Source organism: Megalobrama amblycephala, linkage group LG10, assembly GCF_018812025.1.
Source record: "Megalobrama amblycephala isolate DHTTF-2021 linkage group LG10, ASM1881202v1, whole genome shotgun sequence".
NCBI classification, from domain to species: Eukaryota; Metazoa; Chordata; class Actinopteri; order Cypriniformes; family Xenocyprididae; genus Megalobrama; species Megalobrama amblycephala.
The window spans coordinates 28667860-28686473 of NC_063053.1; the positions used below are offsets into that span (position 1 = coordinate 28667860).

At 35.5% G+C, this 18614-nt stretch overlaps 1 protein-coding gene across 1 annotated transcript in view; it reads right to left on the reverse strand.

Annotated features, from left to right (window-relative positions):
- slc8a3 (solute carrier family 8 member 3) overlaps positions 1-18614 on the reverse strand; it is a 47005-nt gene that overhangs the window by 12851 nt on the left and 15540 nt on the right. The window contains 1 exon segment of the mRNA XM_048205642.1: positions 9777-9883. Within this exon segment, the coding sequence (XP_048061599.1) occupies positions 9777-9883 (107 nt within the window).

Below are 18614 nucleotides of genomic sequence, written 5' to 3' on the forward strand. Positions count from 1 at the left end.
GGTATAGAGCTTTGGGGGTGTTGATGGAAGCGATCTACTGCATCTGTGCTCTGATAATCGTACTGAATATGATCCAGATGTAGTGTTTCATAAAAAATTTGATTTTCTCAGCTTTTTGCTCAAAATGTTGCTTTTTTAATGAATCTTACCTACATTCAAGTGTTCATTTAAAAAAAAAAAAAAATGCTTGAAGCTAGAATAAAATGAATTTTGTTTGTTTAAAAGTAGAGGCTCTGTTCTTTATTTTGATGTATTAGCATGTTAAGATATTCATACAACAAAATATTCTGGGTGCCATGAAAAATTTGTGAAAATTACCAAAAATGCTGGTGGTGGCTGCCAACTTTTTTCAAAAATGCTGGCCGGGAAAGAGTTAATTACAGAATTTTCATTTTTGGGTGAACTAACCCTTTAAGTCATTGAAGCTTCTTTGGAAGTTTGCCAAGGGATCACAGGACTAAATTATGACAGAATTTTCATTTTTTGGATTTGTTTTTTTAAAACAAAAATGTTCTATTTGTTAAAGGGTTCGTTCACCCAAAAATTAAAAAATAAAATCATTAATTACTCACCCTAATGCTGTTCCATACCCATAAGACCTTCGTTAAAGTGGAACTCAGTAAGATTTGCGAAGCTCCCCCTACAGGTTCCTTCAGTGAATCACACTACCGTAAATACTCCAAGCGGAGCTCTGGACTACAGCGACTACAACGCTCACCAGCGCAGTAGTTTTGCAAATACAGTACAAGAAAGAGGAGGTGGGTAATTTTCTAAATTGTCTTATAAAGTCATAATATATACATTGTTTTTGAATTACCGTAAAGCATTTTGTCACTCTCGCGTGAACGTGAACATGAGGCAAGATTGTGTCGGGTCGGCGCAGCTCAACTTGCAAGTGCTGTTTTTTGGCGTAGACGTGCCAGAGGAGGTTAGTGCTCGCCTCAAACACACCACTACAAGTCAATTAACCATCGTAAGGACTTAGAAAACTATTTATGAAGGTAAAAAAAGTTACTTAGTTCTGCTTTAATTTTCGGAACACAAATTAAGATATTTTTGTTGAAATCCGATGGCTCAGTGTGGCCTGCATTGCCAGCAATGACATTTCCTCTCCCAAGATCCATTAATGTACTAAAAACATATTTAAATCAGTTCATGTGAGTACAGTGGTTCAATATTAATATTATAAAGCGACGAGAATAATATTGACTTCGGCGCTCCGAAACGCTGATTCGACACAAAAGATTCATAACGCTCCAAAGCTTCCTGAAGCAGTGTTTTGAAAACGGCCATCACTAAATAAGTCGTTATTTAGTTTTATTGGTGCACCAAAAATATTCTCGTCGCTTTATAATATTAATATTGAACCACTGTACTCACATGAACTGATTTAAATATGTTTTTAGTACCGTTATGGATCTTGAGAGAGGAAATGTCATTGCTCCCTATGGAGGCCTCACGGAGCCATCGGATTTCAACAAAAATATCTTAATTTGTGTTCTGAAGATCGGTCTTATAAGATAAGGTCTTACGGGTGTGGAACGGCATGAGGGTGAGTAATAAATGACATATTTTCATTTTTGGGTGAACTAACCCTTTAATGCGTTAGGTATCCTGAATTAACACCAAAGATTTTTTACAACATTTATTAATCTATAGTACTCTGACCCACACACATTTACACAAATATGAGCACCAACTAAAGGAATCAATTTCTTTGTCTCTTCATTACTCTTTTTTTCTTTCTGTGTGTGTATAATGACTTTAATAGTTCTGTAATCAGTGCTGTAATTTTCTGTTGCTGAGGATGAATGAGATGGCGAACAAACAAGCTTTGATTAACTGTTTGTGTGTGTGTGTGTGTGTGTGTGTGTGTGTGTGTGTGTGTGTGTGTGTGTGTGTGTGTGTGTGTGTGTGTGTGTGTCGAGATGAAAATATCGACCCATAATGAGAAGCTGGATGTGTAAATAAGCCCATAATTTATGCTCAAATGTGTCTGGGAGAAGGAGTGGGGGGGGTGTCTTGATGCACATTATTAACCTGTAATTTGTGTAGCATCGCCAGCTCTAGGCTTTTCAACACGTCTGTTTCATGACAGCACACACAGAGGTGTCAAACACACAAAGGAATTCATTTAATCTATTCATCACTTTCTCTCTCTCTCTCACTGTTCTTTCTTGGAAGCTTCGATTCAACAGTTCAGTGCAAATCTATTGCACATCACTGCTAGCAACAGCTGATGGTACCCTGGCAACAGACACCAGACTCCAGGCTCTCTCCTCCCTACATTCTGTGAGGTAATGGGATCGTGGGATGTAGGTGTCGATATTCAGGCGAAAACTCCCCTGTCGTCGGCTCGTTCACAGCTATTTCCCCATCACACACGTGAATGTAGAGATCGCAACACACACTCACGAACACGGAGTGAGGTGATATTTTAGTGAGCTGTAGGCAATTCTGTGATAAAATGATTCTGATGATCTTCTCTTTAAACATACTCATACGGGACATGTGGTAGGGGTGTTGCAGGTTTGGGGCCACAGGATATTAATCGCACACAGATGCAGCACAATAGATAGTCTGCTGGTCTCACCTCTCTCTCTCCTCTGTTGTATCACCCCATTTCTCTTTCATCATGTGTCTGTCATTCCCTCCTCACCAGGCTCAACCCTTTACTGTCTATCTCTCTTTGCCTGTCTCACTTGTCTCACACCTCTTCTGTCTGTCCTTTTCTCCTCACTTTTCTCACCGTCTCTTGTCTGTCTTTCACCTATCACCTGTCAAAGCCCTGGTGTTAATGTTGTATGAATGACTAGCAAAAAATTAGTTAACAAAAGGTTATTTGTTGTTTCGTCCTTGGTGTGTATGTTTGTATTGTCAACAAAGACGAGACGAAAAATGGCAATTATGATGAGAATTAAACAAGTTTAATTACAACATTTTGACAAAAATATGAGGAGACATACAAGAAAACTCTATTTCTTTCACTATATATATATAGTGCGTGTATAATTATCACACAATACTGTTCTGTTTATTCTAAGCGCATTTCAGTTTTTTCATCTGTTTTTATCATTCATCAGCAGAAAAAAATCTTTCTGAAAGTGATTCCATGCATAGGGAAACCAGAAAAGCGTAGCGCCAGATCTCAGTCCAAACAAATACTTATACATGCAGCTTCTGGTGGTGCGTATATCCAAAGATAACATCAAGATCAAAAAAACATGAAAGATCCGCACATGAGAATAAAGTCAAAAAAGCTAAAAAACATTATATTTTTTTATAACGTTTTGCACTTTGCACTTTTTGTGGCCTCTGGGAATTTTTTTTTTTTGTGAGCTTTATTGACTTTATTCTCGTGTGCAGATCTTTCATGTTTTTTGATCTTGAAAGTGATTCTAACAATATTGTTTATCTATGCCACTATTGTAATAGTTGTGGTGTGGACTCTGCTATTCTTTTATATTAAGAATGATTTTTAGAGCTATATCTTTATCGTTATCATTATAGTTATCATCCTTGGTGTTAATGAGACTTAAGAATTAAGGCGAAGAATTAAGTGTGAAACCATAAACTCTTTAAAGTCTTTTGCAGTTAACATGAGTCTTTTTTTCTCGACCTGTTTTTCTGACCCTGCTGACCCAATGAGCATTTTGCAATCCATTGGTCACACTTTAATTTTGCAATTTCCATAGAATTGCATCCTTCTCATGGGCATTTAACAATTTTTGCCATTTCGGAGTTAAATCTCTTTTTTTGGTCCATATTATCTATAAAAGAAAACCTGGTTAATAATTATGCACATCTGAATATAAGGCGATTGTTAACTTTTATATATTACTTCTAAATGATTATATACAAAATCAATAGTAGTTATTAAAGGTGCCGTAGAACGTCTTTTTAAAAGATGTAATATAAGTCTAAGGTGTCCCCTGAATGTGTCTGTGAAGTTTCAGCTCAAAATACCCCATAGATTTTTTTTTTCTTCATTTTTTTAACTGCCTATTTTGGGGTATCATTAAATATGAGCCGATTTAGGCTGCGGCCCCTTTAAATGCTCACGCTCCCCGCCCACGGAGCTCGCGCTTGCCTTTAACAGCATAAACAAAGTTCACACAGCTAATATAACCCTCAAAATTATTCTTTACAAAGTGTTCGTACATATTAATGATCCCGACTGTTACGTAACAGTCAGTGTTATGTTGAGATTCGCCTGTTCTTCAGAGGTCTTTTAAACAAATGAGATTTATATAAGAAGGAGGAAACAATGGTGTTTGAGACTCACTGTATGTCATTTCCATGTACTGAACTCTTTGTTATTCAACTATGCCAAGATAAATTCAATTTTTAATTCTAGGGCACCTTTAAAATTGATGTAGTTCGGTATTGGTAAAATGTGCTTGGGAAAAAATATGATCAGAATATCGACTTGTCTAATAATTATGTGTGTGTATATAGTCAACAATGTGATCTGCTTATAAATTCATAGAATTTACATGTTTTTGTTAAAGGTTAGTTCACCCAAAAATTAAAAAAATTCTGTCATTAATTACTCACCCTCAAGTCGTTCCACACCCGTAAGACCTTTTTTATCTTCGGAACACAAATTGAAATATTTTTGATGAAATCCGATGGCTCAGTGAGGCCTGCATCGCTAGCAATAACACTCTCTTTTTCAATGCCCAGAAAGCTACTAAAAACATATTTAAAACAGTTCATGTGACTACAGAGGTTCAACCTTAATATTACAAAGCGACTAGAATACTTTTTGTGCGCCAAAAATAACAAAATAGCAATATCTAGTGTATAATAGCAATATCAACAATATCTAGTGATGGGCGATTTCAAAACACTGCTTCATGAAGCTTCGCAGCTTTACGAATCTTTTGTTTCGAATCAGTGGTTCGGAGTGCGTATCAAACTGCCAAAGTCACGTGAACTATTGAAGTTTCAAAACACTTATGATGTAACAAAGCCTTGTTTACTGAAATCATGGGATTTTGGTACTCTGAACCACTGATTCGAAACAAATGATTTGTAAATCTTCGAAGCTTCATGAAGCAGTGTTTTGAAATCGCCCATCACTAGATATTGTTGAATAAAGTCGCTATTTTGTTTTTTTGGCGCACAAAAGTATTCTTGTCGCTTTATAATACTAAGCTTGGACCACTGTAGTCACATGTACTGTTTTATATATGTTTTTAGTAGCTTTTTTGACATCTGAAAGTGTTAATTATCTTGCTGGCAATGGAGGCCTCACTGAGCCATCAGATTTTATCAAAAATATCTTAATTTGTGTTCTGAAGATGAACGAAGGTCTTACAGGTGTAGAACGACATGAGGGTGAGTAATAAATGACATAATTTTCATTTTTGGGTGAACTAACCCTTTAAATGTACTAAATGTTTTGCACTAATTTTGCACCTCCATATTTTTATACATATCCAGTTGGTGTACAAGAGGGTTCAATGCCAAAGATGTATAAAGCTGAGAATGTTTCTTTACATCCCTCAACATATTTTGCAGCGACAGCACAGGATCAGCAGTTCTAAAGTCATGTTTTGATGCAGGACAAGTGATCTGTCTCCTATTACAGGTTCAGTTTCAATACCAATCCATTTGACACAATCTTTTGTCTGCATAGAAGACTATTAAAAAAACAACATGCGTTACTGAATCTACACAGCGAAAATTATACGTAATTGGAAAGGCATGAAGGTGAATAATTAAAGACAGAATTTTGTTTTCCGCTGAACAATTCCATCAATCTGACTCACTCACTGAAGTATTAGAACTGTTCACTGAATCATCAAGGAACCAGAATCATTAGGAGGAATCAGAATCAGAACCACAATCACTAAATTACAAACAGCACAATATAAATATAATATTCCTACAATTAACAGAATGCAGTTTCCCATAGAAACAAGAATGTTAAAAAAAATCCTCCTTATTAGTTGTAAAAACAAATTATAGTCATGAATGCGTATATATATCTGTTTTTAGGAACTTTTTCCTTGGGTTTCTCTGTACATCAAAATTAAATCTTCTGGATCCAAGTCCATGCTGGCATGAAAATAAAGAAATACTAATGAATAATTAATAAACTGCTTGTTTACAAGCACACAAGTGAGGAGACAAGCCAACATGTTGTTTTGTGGGCTTAGGTAAGTTAATAAGTAGGTTGTTTAATGTTGTCCAGGCGAGATGAGAGCTCAAACAGAGAGGACCAGCTGTTCTTCATCTCTCATTCTTTCTGAAGGGTATAATACTGGGACAAGGACACATGCATACATGCAAACACACACTGTACCGCAGTGCTGCGGTGTGGGTGTTGGTACCATTGACCACGTCTGCCTGATTTATGGAGAGATATTGAGACACACACACTTGACTACTTGGTGTGTGTGTGTGTGTGTGTGTTTGCATTCATTTCTCACACTCTTTGAGATCCTGCACTGGCAGACAGTAACATTTAAGGTCAATGTTTACTGAAACTCCAAAGGATTAAAAAAAGCAACACTGCTAGCTAATCCTTCATATAGTTTCCTAAACAACAGTCTCAAGGCATTTTGGAAACTATATAAAAACTGGAAGACAAAGACAGGAACGTTGCCATTTCTAAAGCATTACAAAAACATCATCACAGCATTTCTCGTGTGAGACGCAGATGAGTCAGTTGGAGAGTCGCGACCCGTGGGTCTTCACTGGATTCGCATGCTTTGAGTAAAATCCCCTTTAAGGCAAGTCAGGCCACTTGGCGGCCATCTTGGCCATGCCCCTGGGTAGCTACAGGATTTTTTATCTAGGCAATAGGCATCTTATCTACTTGAACTGGGAGACAGTGGGTACGTAAAGTATTCAGACCCTCTTAAATTTTTCACTCTTTGTTATATTGCAGCCATTTGCTAAAATCATTTAAGTTCATTTTTTTCCTCATTAATGTACACACAGCACCCCTTATTGACAGAAATTGACAAAAAACACAGAATTGTTGACATTTTTGCAGATTTATTAAAAAGGAAAAACTGAAATATCACATGGTCCTAAGTATTCAGACCCTTTGCTGTGACACTCATATATTTAACTCAGGCGCTGTCCATTTCTTCTGATCATCCTTGAGATGGTCTGCACCTTCGTTTGAGTCCAGCTGTGTTTGATTATACTGATTGGACTTGATTAGGAAAGTCACACACCTGTCTATATAAGACCTTACAGCTCACAGTGCATGTCAGAGCAAATGAGAATCATGAGGTCAAAGGAACTGCCTAAAGAGCTCAGAGACAGAATTGTGGCAAGGCACAGATCTGGCCAAGGTTACAAAAAAATTTCTGAGCACAGTGGCCTCCATAATCCTTAAATAGAAGATGTTTAGGACGACCAGAACCCTTCCTAGAGCTGGCCGTCTGGCCAAACTGAGCTATCGGGGGAGAAGAGCCTTGGTGAGAGAGGTAAAGAAGAACCCAAAGATCACTGTGGCTGAGCTCCTGAGATGCAGTCGGGAGATGGGAGAAAGTTGTAGAAAGTCAACCATCACTGCAGCCCTCCACCAGTCTGGCTTTATGGCAGAGTGGCCCGACGAAAGCCTCTCCTCAGTGCAAGACACATGAAAGCCCGCATGGAGTTTGCCAAGATGGTGAGAAATAAGATTCTCTGGTCTGATGAGACCAAGATAGAACCTTTTGGCCTTAATTCTAAGCGGTATGTGTGGAGAAAACCAGGCACTGCTCATCACCTGTCCAATACAGTCCCAACAGTGAAGCATGGTGGTGGCAGCATCATGCTGTGGGGGTGTTTTTCAGCTGCAGGGACAGGACGATTGGTTGTAATCGAGGGAAAGATGAATGTGGCCAAGTACAGGGATATCCTGGACGAGTGCTCAGGACCTCAGACTGGGCCGAAGGTTTACCTTCCAACAAGACAATGACCCTAAGCACACAGCTAAAATAACGAAGGAGTGGCTTCATAACAACTCTGTGACTGTTCTTGAATGGCCCAGCCAGAGCCCTGACTTAAACCCAATTGAGCATCTCTGGAGAGACCTAAAAATGGCTGTCCACCAACGTTTACCATCCAACCTGACAGAACTGGAGAGGATCTGCAAGGAGGAATGGCAGAGGATCCCCAAATCCTGGTGTGAAAAACTTGTTGCATCTTTCCCAAAAAGACTCATGGCTGTATTAGATCAAAAGGGTGCTTCTACTAAATACTGAGCAAAGGGTCTGAATACTTAGGACCATATGATAATTTAGTTTTCCTTTTTAAATAAATCTGCAAAAATGTCAACAATTCTGTGTTTTTCTGTCAATATGGGGTGCTGTGTGTACATTAATGAGGAAAAAAAATGAACTTAAATGATTTTAGCAAATGACTGCAATATAACAAAGAGTGAAAAATTTAAGGGGGTCTGAATACTTTCCGTACCCACTGTATCTCAGAAACTGTTGGCTAACCTTAAGTTTCAATAATGTATAACAAATCAAATCTGACAAAGATTGCTTCTTCAACTCAAAGTAGAAAAAGCTAATGCTGGTCCCTAAAAGACATACACGTTCTAGAGCAAAAGACAAAGAAAGTTATTTTTCCATTAAGGCAGTTAGGGTCTTAATTTCTATAAAAGCTTTTTATATGTTAGCAAGTGAGTTACATTCTGCACCAAGGCTCCAACATTTTTCTCATTTATTTTCAATGAGTGGTCCATCTCCTCCTTATACTGACTCTATTTGAATCTGCGGGGTCATCCTGGGTGCCCTCTACTGGTAGCATTCATTCATACCGTCAAAAATTTTTTTCACGGTTGTAGTCAAAATTAGGGATGTACGGAAGAGGATTAGGGCCAAGCAATAATAAAAAAAATAAATCCATCTTGAGATTAAAGTTGTTAAATTTCAAGAAAAAACTCATTACATTTCGAGAAAAAGTCGAAATAAAATGTTGAGAATAAATTCGTTAAATTACGAGAAAAAACTCATTAAATTTCAAGAAAAAAGTCGAAATAAAATGTTGAGAATAAACTCGTTAAATTACGAGAAAAAACGTGTTAAATTTCAAGAAAAAAGTCGAAATAAAATGTTGAGAATAAACATTAAATTACGAGAAAAAACTCGTTAAATTTCGAGAAAAAAGTCGAGATAAAATGTTGAGAATAAAGTCATTAAATAACGAGAAAAAAGTTGTTAAATTATGAGAATAAAGTAATTAAATTACGAGAAAAAAGTTGTTAAATTATGAGAACAAATTCGTAATTTAACAAATTTGTTCTTGTAATTTAACAACTTTTTTCTCATAATTTAATGACTTTATTCTCAACATTTTATCTCGACTTTTTTCTCGAAATTTAACGACATTTTTCTCATAATTTAACGAATTTAAAGGATTTTTTTAAGACGAACAATCACACAACCTATTCGATATTCTATAATTAAATCAACTAATCGAATATTCGAAAATCGTGACACATCCCTAGTCAAAATCCAGTGAAAGCTAATTATATAGACTACAGTTCAAAAGATCAGAGATGGTAAGATTTTTTAAGAAGTCTAAGAAGACTATTAAGAAGTCCCCCCCCCCCCCGAACACTTGAGTACTAATCATCATAAATCTCAGACGCTTGCTGCTATCAATGAAAACATCATGAAGACAGCATGGTGATGGTTTTATGCTCTCATGACCTGATAAAGACCCACTGGATGAATCAAAATGAATTTAGAAATGAATAGATGAACAGAAGAAAAACAGGATGTGGTCTTTCTATGAGTACATTGTGTGTGTTTTACCTTTCTGGAGGCTCATGTCCACCATGCGTGGTTCAGCTAGCTCCAGGTAGAAGTTTTTGTTTTTTTCATACTCCTCATCATCGATGATCTTAACCTGTATGGTTTTACTGAGAGAAAAACAGAGAGAGAGAAACACAACATCAGGGGTCAGAGATCAAGTGAGGGGTCAGTGGACTGTCCTGAGGTCAGAGGTCAAACACACTGTATCATCTTTCTGTGATTCATTCTTCAAGCTGTCATGTACCATCAATCATGTTTGCTGACAAAAAGGTTATCTGCAAGATGGGTTTTAGTTAAACTCTACACCCTGTTGTTTGTGCCATCACTAAAAATAATAATGTTAGTACTTTAATTACATTTCTACGGAGTCCTGCACATGACATGCAAGAAAATAAATTAAATCGTGCACAAGATTTACTATTTTGTTCCCTCGATTTATAAATCATGTGCATGATTTATAAATTGAGGGAACGAAATAGTAAATTGTGCGCACAAATTAGCCTACTATTTTTTTTTCCTGCATGTCATGTCCGGGGCTCCGTAGATTTCTCATTAGCAAGGTTGTAATATCGATATTAGAAATCAAGTAGCTTTTCAGTAGCAAAGTTATTTTACTGATTAAACTATAGGTAGCTGAGATATTAACAAACATATTGCATTTTCCCTGACAATATTTCAGCAATCAAGTCTTGTGTCTTTAGAATCATAATTAGCGACATTCAACGGAAACCAAACCTGCAAATGCATTCAATCATTGTACAGCTTTGAAGAAAGTTCAACAACTGCATGTGAAGCTTGTGAATGACATTTTTGTGACAGTAAAGTAAGACAGTAAGATTTTTTTATTTTGAAAAAAAAAAAAAAAGAGATCAGATTAGAGGGTATGAGTGGCAGAACAGCTGCTGCATGACTGGATTTAATAGGGGATACTGCGAAAACGCGAGTAAAAAACATGAGCAAAACAAACGATTAAATTAAAGGTTGGACACGAAAGTGTTCTTGTTACAACTTTCCAAAGATCCAGTAATCCATGGATATTAACATGCAGCCAGGAATCGTGTTTCCAGACATTTATATGTGCCTGATTTCGAAGCCGGAGAAATACATAAAGCAAATTTGCCTGTGAACTCTTTATATAAATACTATACAGGTAGGTCTAAATCTGGGTGATCACTTATATCCATGTTATATATCATCCAGTCCTAAAACTTGTATAGTTTTTGTCAGCATTTATTTAAAAACACCCAATTATGCAGAATATAAGATGGTAAAATATATAATTAATGAGTTGTCAGTACAATATATAACAATACAATATACAGAGTATGATTTTACCCCAAAATTCAACATATTGACAAAATGATAACTGCAAATCCACATTTCTCTGCCTGGAATCCAGTTGTTTCTGTGAATTGCAGTGCGAGTTTGAATATCGTTCTGTGTTCCCAATCCCAGCTTTTTAGCTGTAATGAAAACAACACTGGCTAATTCACCTCAGATCTTGAAAATAAATAAATGAGCACAAGAACGTTCAAATTGTCAACTCAGTGCGAACAAACAAGCGTATTTCTATGACAATTATTGGTTCAGTCGCTCTGTAATGTCCATATATACTTTAAATAATGTTTAAATGGTGTAATATTTATGAATTTTACTATGTACTTGCCCATTTCATTGTGTCTCCTGTGCTCTTGCAGAGAGAGCCCGCCCACACTCTCTTCTGATTGGCTGTGGTTTTTGATAGATAAATTTCGAGAAAAAAGTCGAAATAAAATGTTGAGAATAAAATCATTAAATTACGAGAAAAAAGTTGTTAAATTTCAAGAAAAAAGTCGAGATAAAATGTTGAGAATAAACTCGTTAAATTACGAGAAAAAAGTCATTAAATTATGAGAATAAAGTCATTAAATTACGAGAAAAAAGTCGTTAAATTATGAGAACAAATTCGTAATTTCGTTCTCGCAATTTAACTACTTTTTTCTCATAATTTAATGACTTTATTCTCAACATTTTATCTCAACTTTTTTCTCGAAATTTAACGACATTTTTCTCATAATTTAACGAATTTGTTCTCAACATTTTATCTCGAACTTTTTTCTTGAAATTTAACGAGATTTTTTCTCATAATTTAACTAGTTTATTCTCAACATTTTATCTCGACTTTTTTCTCGAAATTTAACAACTTTAATCTCGAGATGGTTTTATTTTTTTATTATTGCTTGGCCCTAATCCTCTTCCGTAGGGATGGGCATTTAAAGCAAAAATAATATTCGAAGATCGCTGGGAATTTCATTGTGTCTCCTGTGCTCTTGCCGAGAGAGCCCGCCCACACTCTCTTCTGATTGGCTGTGGTTTTTGATAGATTTTATCGCTTCTCATTTTCGCGTCGCGTCTAGTGTGGACAGTCAAATTGCTCGTCGCTGGAATCTTATCGCATCGCGTCTGGTTAGGACACAGTGTGACGGCACTTTACAAAAATATTAAAGCAGCACAACTGTTTTCCACATTGATAATAAATGTTTCTTGAACATCAAATCATCATATTAGAATGATTTCTGAAGGATCATGTGACACTGAAGACTGGAGTAATGATGCTGAAAATTCAGCTTTGCCATCATAAAAATAAATTACATTTTATAAAATATATTTCAATAGAAAAGTTATTTTAGATTGTAATAATATTTCACAATATTACTGTTTTTACTGTATTTTGATCAAGTAAATGCAGCCTTGGTGAGCAGAAGAGAAATTTTGCAAACCCAAAACATTCTGAATAATCAAAAGGCAATATCATGTTATGCTGTCTTTGTAGATGTTTTTGGTTCTTCAATAAACATGTATTAGAAGAAATGGTAAGACTTTACAATAAGGATCATTTGTTAACATTAATTAATGTATTAACTAACATGAACTAACAATGAGCAATACATTTGTTACAGTATTTATTAATCTTTGTTAATGTTAGTTAATAAAAATACAGTCGTTCATTTTTCATGTTAGTTCACAGTGCATTAACTAATGTTAACAAATACAACTTCTGATTTTAATAATGTATTAGTATGTTGAAATTAACATTAACTAAGATTAATAAATGCTGTTAAAGTATTGTTCATCCTTAGTTCATGTTAACTAAAGTAGTTAACTAATGAAACCTTATTGTAAAGTGTTACCGAACAAATGATATGAAGAATTATAAAAGCATCCCAATGTTGCAAGCTAATTCTCCAAAGGCTAGCTCTCACCTTAGCTTTTTTTTTTTCTTTCTGTAGAGTAGTTGGTATCTTAGCTAGCTACATAGCTGTAGCCCAACACTGTCAAATTGTTGATCGGCCTACATGACTGTTTATTTAAGGAATCAGTCTCTTAACACCTCTTATTTGTAACATCCATTTCTCTCTCTCTCTCTCCCTCTGTCACTCTTTCATTGCTAAATTCTCAGCATGTGTGTGTGTATTTATAACTCAGCATGTGATTGATGTTGACCTGGTTTCTCTGTGACTGTGAGTAACACCTGTTTCAGCTGTGTTTCAATGAGAGTTTCTGTGTGTGTGCATGTTTGACCTGTGAACATCCCCCTCCCTCCATTCGGATCAGTTACTCACAGTACAGCTGTCTGCAGACCCACACCTCTTCATCTCTCTCTAATATGTCTTTCAGTCTAACATACTCATGTTCTCATTCCCTTCTGCTCTGCCCTGTTTCCCCTCCATTAGCGGACACATTATACTCAAACGTCCTCTCAGCCTCTCTCACTCACTCTCACACAGTGAAGAGAGAGACAACACACACACACACACACACACACACACACACAAAGACAGACTGTGACAGGGCTGCAAGTTTGGTCTGTGATCTGATGTAGGTCATTCCTACTGTGCGGTACATTTTCACGTCTCCACCATATATGTCTTAAAGGAACAGTAAAATTAGCTGAATTTTGAGCAGTCATTACTCCAGTATTAAGTAGCTGCATTTACATGAACCCTATTCATACAGATTGTAAGGGGTGGTTTAAACCTTTTCTGATTCGATCGAGAGCACATGTAAACACTTGATTGGACTGAAAACCGAAAGTGGAAAGTAGACGTAGAAATGGCGTATTGAAGTTATGACGCTATCTGTTGTTGGTGAATGAAGTGTCATAAATGACTGTCATGCCATTCTAAAATTCTCCTTCCACTCATCATCTGTGAAGTGGAGCAGGACAACGTCCCATCGGTCCTTTTGTTAAGTCAGCTCTTTAAAACAAAGAAAAGAAGCAACGGAGGAAAATGGTTAGTATGCGCAAACAGCAGGAAACTGTATATTCGTGCAGTGTGCACGTCAAAAAATCAATCCCGATGTGAAGCTTGTGACATATAAACGCGCACATCAACCGATCACTTCATTTAGCATTAATGTAAACACTACATTCGGATTTATTCGGAAACAAAAGGTGTCCATGTAAACATAGCCAGTGCCACATGATCCTCTAAATGCCGATTTGATGCCCAAGAAACAGTTATTATTATTATCAATGTTGAAAACAGTTGTACTGCGTAATATTTTGTGGAAACCATGATAATTTTTTTTTTTTTCCTGGATTCTTTGATGAATAAAAAGTTCAAGAACAGCATTTATTTAAAATAGAAATATTTTGTAATATTATGAATTCAAGGATGAATTTAAGCTGTTGAAAAGTGACAGTAAAGACTATCACTTAACAGGAGAAATATCACTAACAATTTAATTCATCCTTTCATTTATTTTTTAAAAAATCTTACTGATCCCCAAAAAAGCCATAAAAGTATAATAAAAGATGTCTACTGTGTATATATATATATATATATATATATATATATATATACTTTACATTTTCACTACTTCAATATATTTACAGTACAGTCCAAAAGTTTGGAACCACTAAGATTTTTAATGTTTTTAAAAGAAGTTTCGTCTGCTCACCAAGGCTACATTTATTTAATTAAAAATACAGTAAAAACAGTAATATTGTGAAATATTATTACAATTTAAAATAACTGTGTACTATTTAAATATATTTGACAAAGTAATTTATTCCTGTGATGCAAAGCTGAATTTTCAGCATCGTTACTCCAGTCTTCAGTGTCACATGATCCTTCAGAAATCATTCTAATATGCTGATTTGCTGCTCAATAAACATTTATGATTATTTTCAATGTTGAAAACAGTTGTGTACTTTTTTTCAGGATTCCTTGATGAATAGAAAGTTCAAAAGAACAGCATTTATCTGAAATACAAAGCTTCTGTAGCATTATACACTACCGTTCAAAAGTTTGGGGTCAGTAAGAATTTTTATTTTTATTTTTTTGAAAAGAAATTAAAGAAATGAATACTTTTATTCAGTAAGGATGCATTAAATCAATCAAAAGTGGCAGTAAAGACATTTATAATGTTACAAAAGATTAGATTTCAGATAAACACTGTTCTTTTGAACTTTCTATTCATCAAATAATCCTGAAAAAAAATATTGTACACAAATATTTTGTACAATTGTACACATTAAATGTTTCTTGAGCAGCAGATCAGCATATTAGAATGATTTCTGAAGGATCATGTGACACCGAAGACTGGAGTAATGATGCTGAAAATTCAGCTTTGCATCACAGGAATAAATTACTTTGTGAAATATATTCAAATAGAAAACAGTTATTTTAAATTGTAACAATATTTCACAATATTACTGTTTTTTACTGTATTTTTAATTACAGTAATAATAATAAATGTAGCCTTGGTGAGCAGACGAAACTTCTTTTAAAAACATTAAATATCTTAGTGGTTCCAAACTTTTGGACTGTACTGTATATATATATACTTTACATTTTCACCACTTTTTGTTTTTAGTTTGGTCTAAAAGGTTTATGACATTTATAAAATATAAGAAATTTGGTTTCTGAAGTACCTACTTCTTGTGTATACAGAATTTTCCTAATAAATGTATTTTTTTACATTCCAAAATGCCATTCTAAAAATTAAAAAAGCACATCAAATACACAGATTTCTATCATACACCAAGTTTTCTATTAATATAGCTTTCAAAATCCTTCCAAAACAGCCACAATGTAATATTCTTAACAAAAACCTGTCTGGTAATGACATCATACTGCAGAAAGTGACATAATTTTTGGTGGAAAAACAACCATCAAAATGTGGACTTTGTTTTGTGGCATTAGTTGGCTGGTTGTCCTCTAGAACATTACATTTTTTTTATTTTATTTTTTATAAAATTACAGAAATTGGTATTATGTATAATGACTAAAAATATTAAAATTAAGTTCAAATTGACATTCTCATGTGTATTAAACCTTCACTAGCTCTTTTTTTTCCTATTCTGTTTTATTGCCATTGCCAAAAACCAAGACGTGCGTGTGTGTGTGTGTGTGTGTGTGTGTGTGTGGTCCTGGTAAACCCTATGTTGTGGGGACATTTTTTCATCCCTATGAGGAAAACAGCTTATAAATCATATTAAATTGTTTTTTTGAAAATGTAAAAATGCAGAAAGTTTTATATGAGGGTTGTGTTCAGGGGTAGGGGATAGAATATACAGTACCCATAGAAACATGGAAACCCTATTTTGTGTGTGTGTGTGTGTGTGTGTGTGTGTGTGTGTGTGTGTGTGTGTGTGTGTGTGTGTGTGTGTGTGTGTGTGTGTGTGTTTGAGTTCACATGCTAGAAGTAAAGGATATACAATAAACAAGATTTATTCCTGTCTAGTGTCTAGTGAAAAAAATCCTCACAATGGCCTCTACACCCGTTCCAAGCTCCAGTGACTCGGCAGATTGCAAATGAATCTAAACATTGCACATGTGCTCAAAATCAGAAAAGACAACATTCCTCCTCTATTCTTTTTCCACTCTGGGAATTAAATGCAATCTTAAGCCGAAACACACTTTCACGCACCACTGCGTTCTGAAATGTGATCTAGGATGACCAGACGTCCCGTTAACCAGAGATAAACCCAGCTTCACAAGGTGTGTCCCAGTGTTCCGATAATTCTCTAAAAAGCAATAACTGCTTCCAAGTTTCAGCTGTCAACAGTCTCTGGCTTTGTTTGCGAATCTCAGTAGAATCACTGCAGAACTGTTTCATTGCCACTGCAAGCTGATTTGCCAATACCTTCATTCTAGAACATCTATCAGCAAATCTGCTTGAAATGTATCAGGTTGCCATAACAACTCCAGGCACTTGCTGCTGCTTCTGCTGCTCCCTGGCATCCTACAAAGTACAAGCACTAGAATGTTACATGTGGAACTTAAACTTAAATGGTTCCAATGTTGTTTAAAAATTATTTTATGAATTTAAAACAATAAGCCTTAAGTGTATGTACTATCCCTTTAAGTAAAGAAAGCAAGATGGTTTTAAAAGCTTTTAGAAATGATATCCATCAATCTCTACTCCATCTTCAAGTGTTAATTATCTTGCTGGCAATGGAGGCCTCATCATAATCAAAAAATTTTTTTTTTAGTTTTGATTAGGATGAGGCCTCCATTGCCAGCAAGATAATCAACACTTTCAGATGTCCAGAAAGCTACTAAAGACGTATTTAAAACAGTCCATGTGACTACAGCGGTTCAACCTTAATATTATAAAGCGGCGAGAATACTTTTGTGCGCCAAAAAAAACAAATAACGACTTTATTCAACAATATCTACTGATGGGCGATTTCAAAACACTGCTTCATGAAGCTTCGAAGCTTTACGAATCATTTGTTTCGAATCAGTAGTTTGGCGTGTATCAAACTGCCAAAGATTTCAGTTCAAGATAAATCTTTTCATTACTACTGGAGCTGCCAGTTTGCTAAGCTTCAAATGATTATTAAACAGCTCCCTATATTCCCCTTCCGGCTATAGGGGAATATAGGGGGCAATTTCAAGTTCAAGACAACTTTTGAGTTCAAATTTCCTAATTAATTTATTTGTACAAATCATAATCTCAGACAAATCAGCACACACAGAGATCCTTCGCAGCAGAGTTTAATGCCGTCACTAATCAAACACACCTGAACTGGCTAATCAAGGATTCAACAAAAATGTAAAATTTTGTTTAAAAAAACTTCTCAGGTAAGCATATCTGCAGAGAGGTAGAAAGGGGGAACAAATGGGAACAAATGGAGAAAATAAAAAAAAAATGATCAAAAGCAGTATGGATGAAGGAGAGTGGGAAAAAGTTTTAAAAAGATGACACTATGGCTAGTGTTTACACATAAATTTTTTTTAAAACCTAATTTTATGTAAAAACGTAAACTTTTGCCGGTCCAATGAAATGATGAGTCAAAAAGCATGTTTAAATGGCATTTACTATCGTTTCCAGTTCAACTGTCACAGTGAAAAAATTAAAGGTCAAGCTGATTGCTTGGCATTCTGGGATACAGTATTCCATGCAATGTACTGTGTTTGATATGTGATTGTTTGCATGAAATACCCAGATTAGCCTACCTACAAAATGTGCAGTATACAACCAAATAAAAGTAGTATGCCAGTGCTTTCTCTTTTTTTTATTTACAGTCAAGTCACCAAGTCTAAGGGGCCGTTTACACGACACCGTTTTGAACTAGAAATTTACACGACATTGACATTTTGTAGGCCTGAAAACGCAGGTTCCAAAGTGCAAGTTTTCGAAAACGGTAACATTTGTGTAAACTACAAAAAACGTGAATTTGTGAAAATGGTGATGTTATGTGAACACGTATTACGTGTTCAGTCTATAGGCGTGTTTCTTTAGTGGTAGTGTTTCTTTACAAAGTGACATCGCCATCTACTGGCCTGGCAGCATAATACAGCATTTTAAGACGTTTTCGCGGATCTATGTGGTCATTTTGAC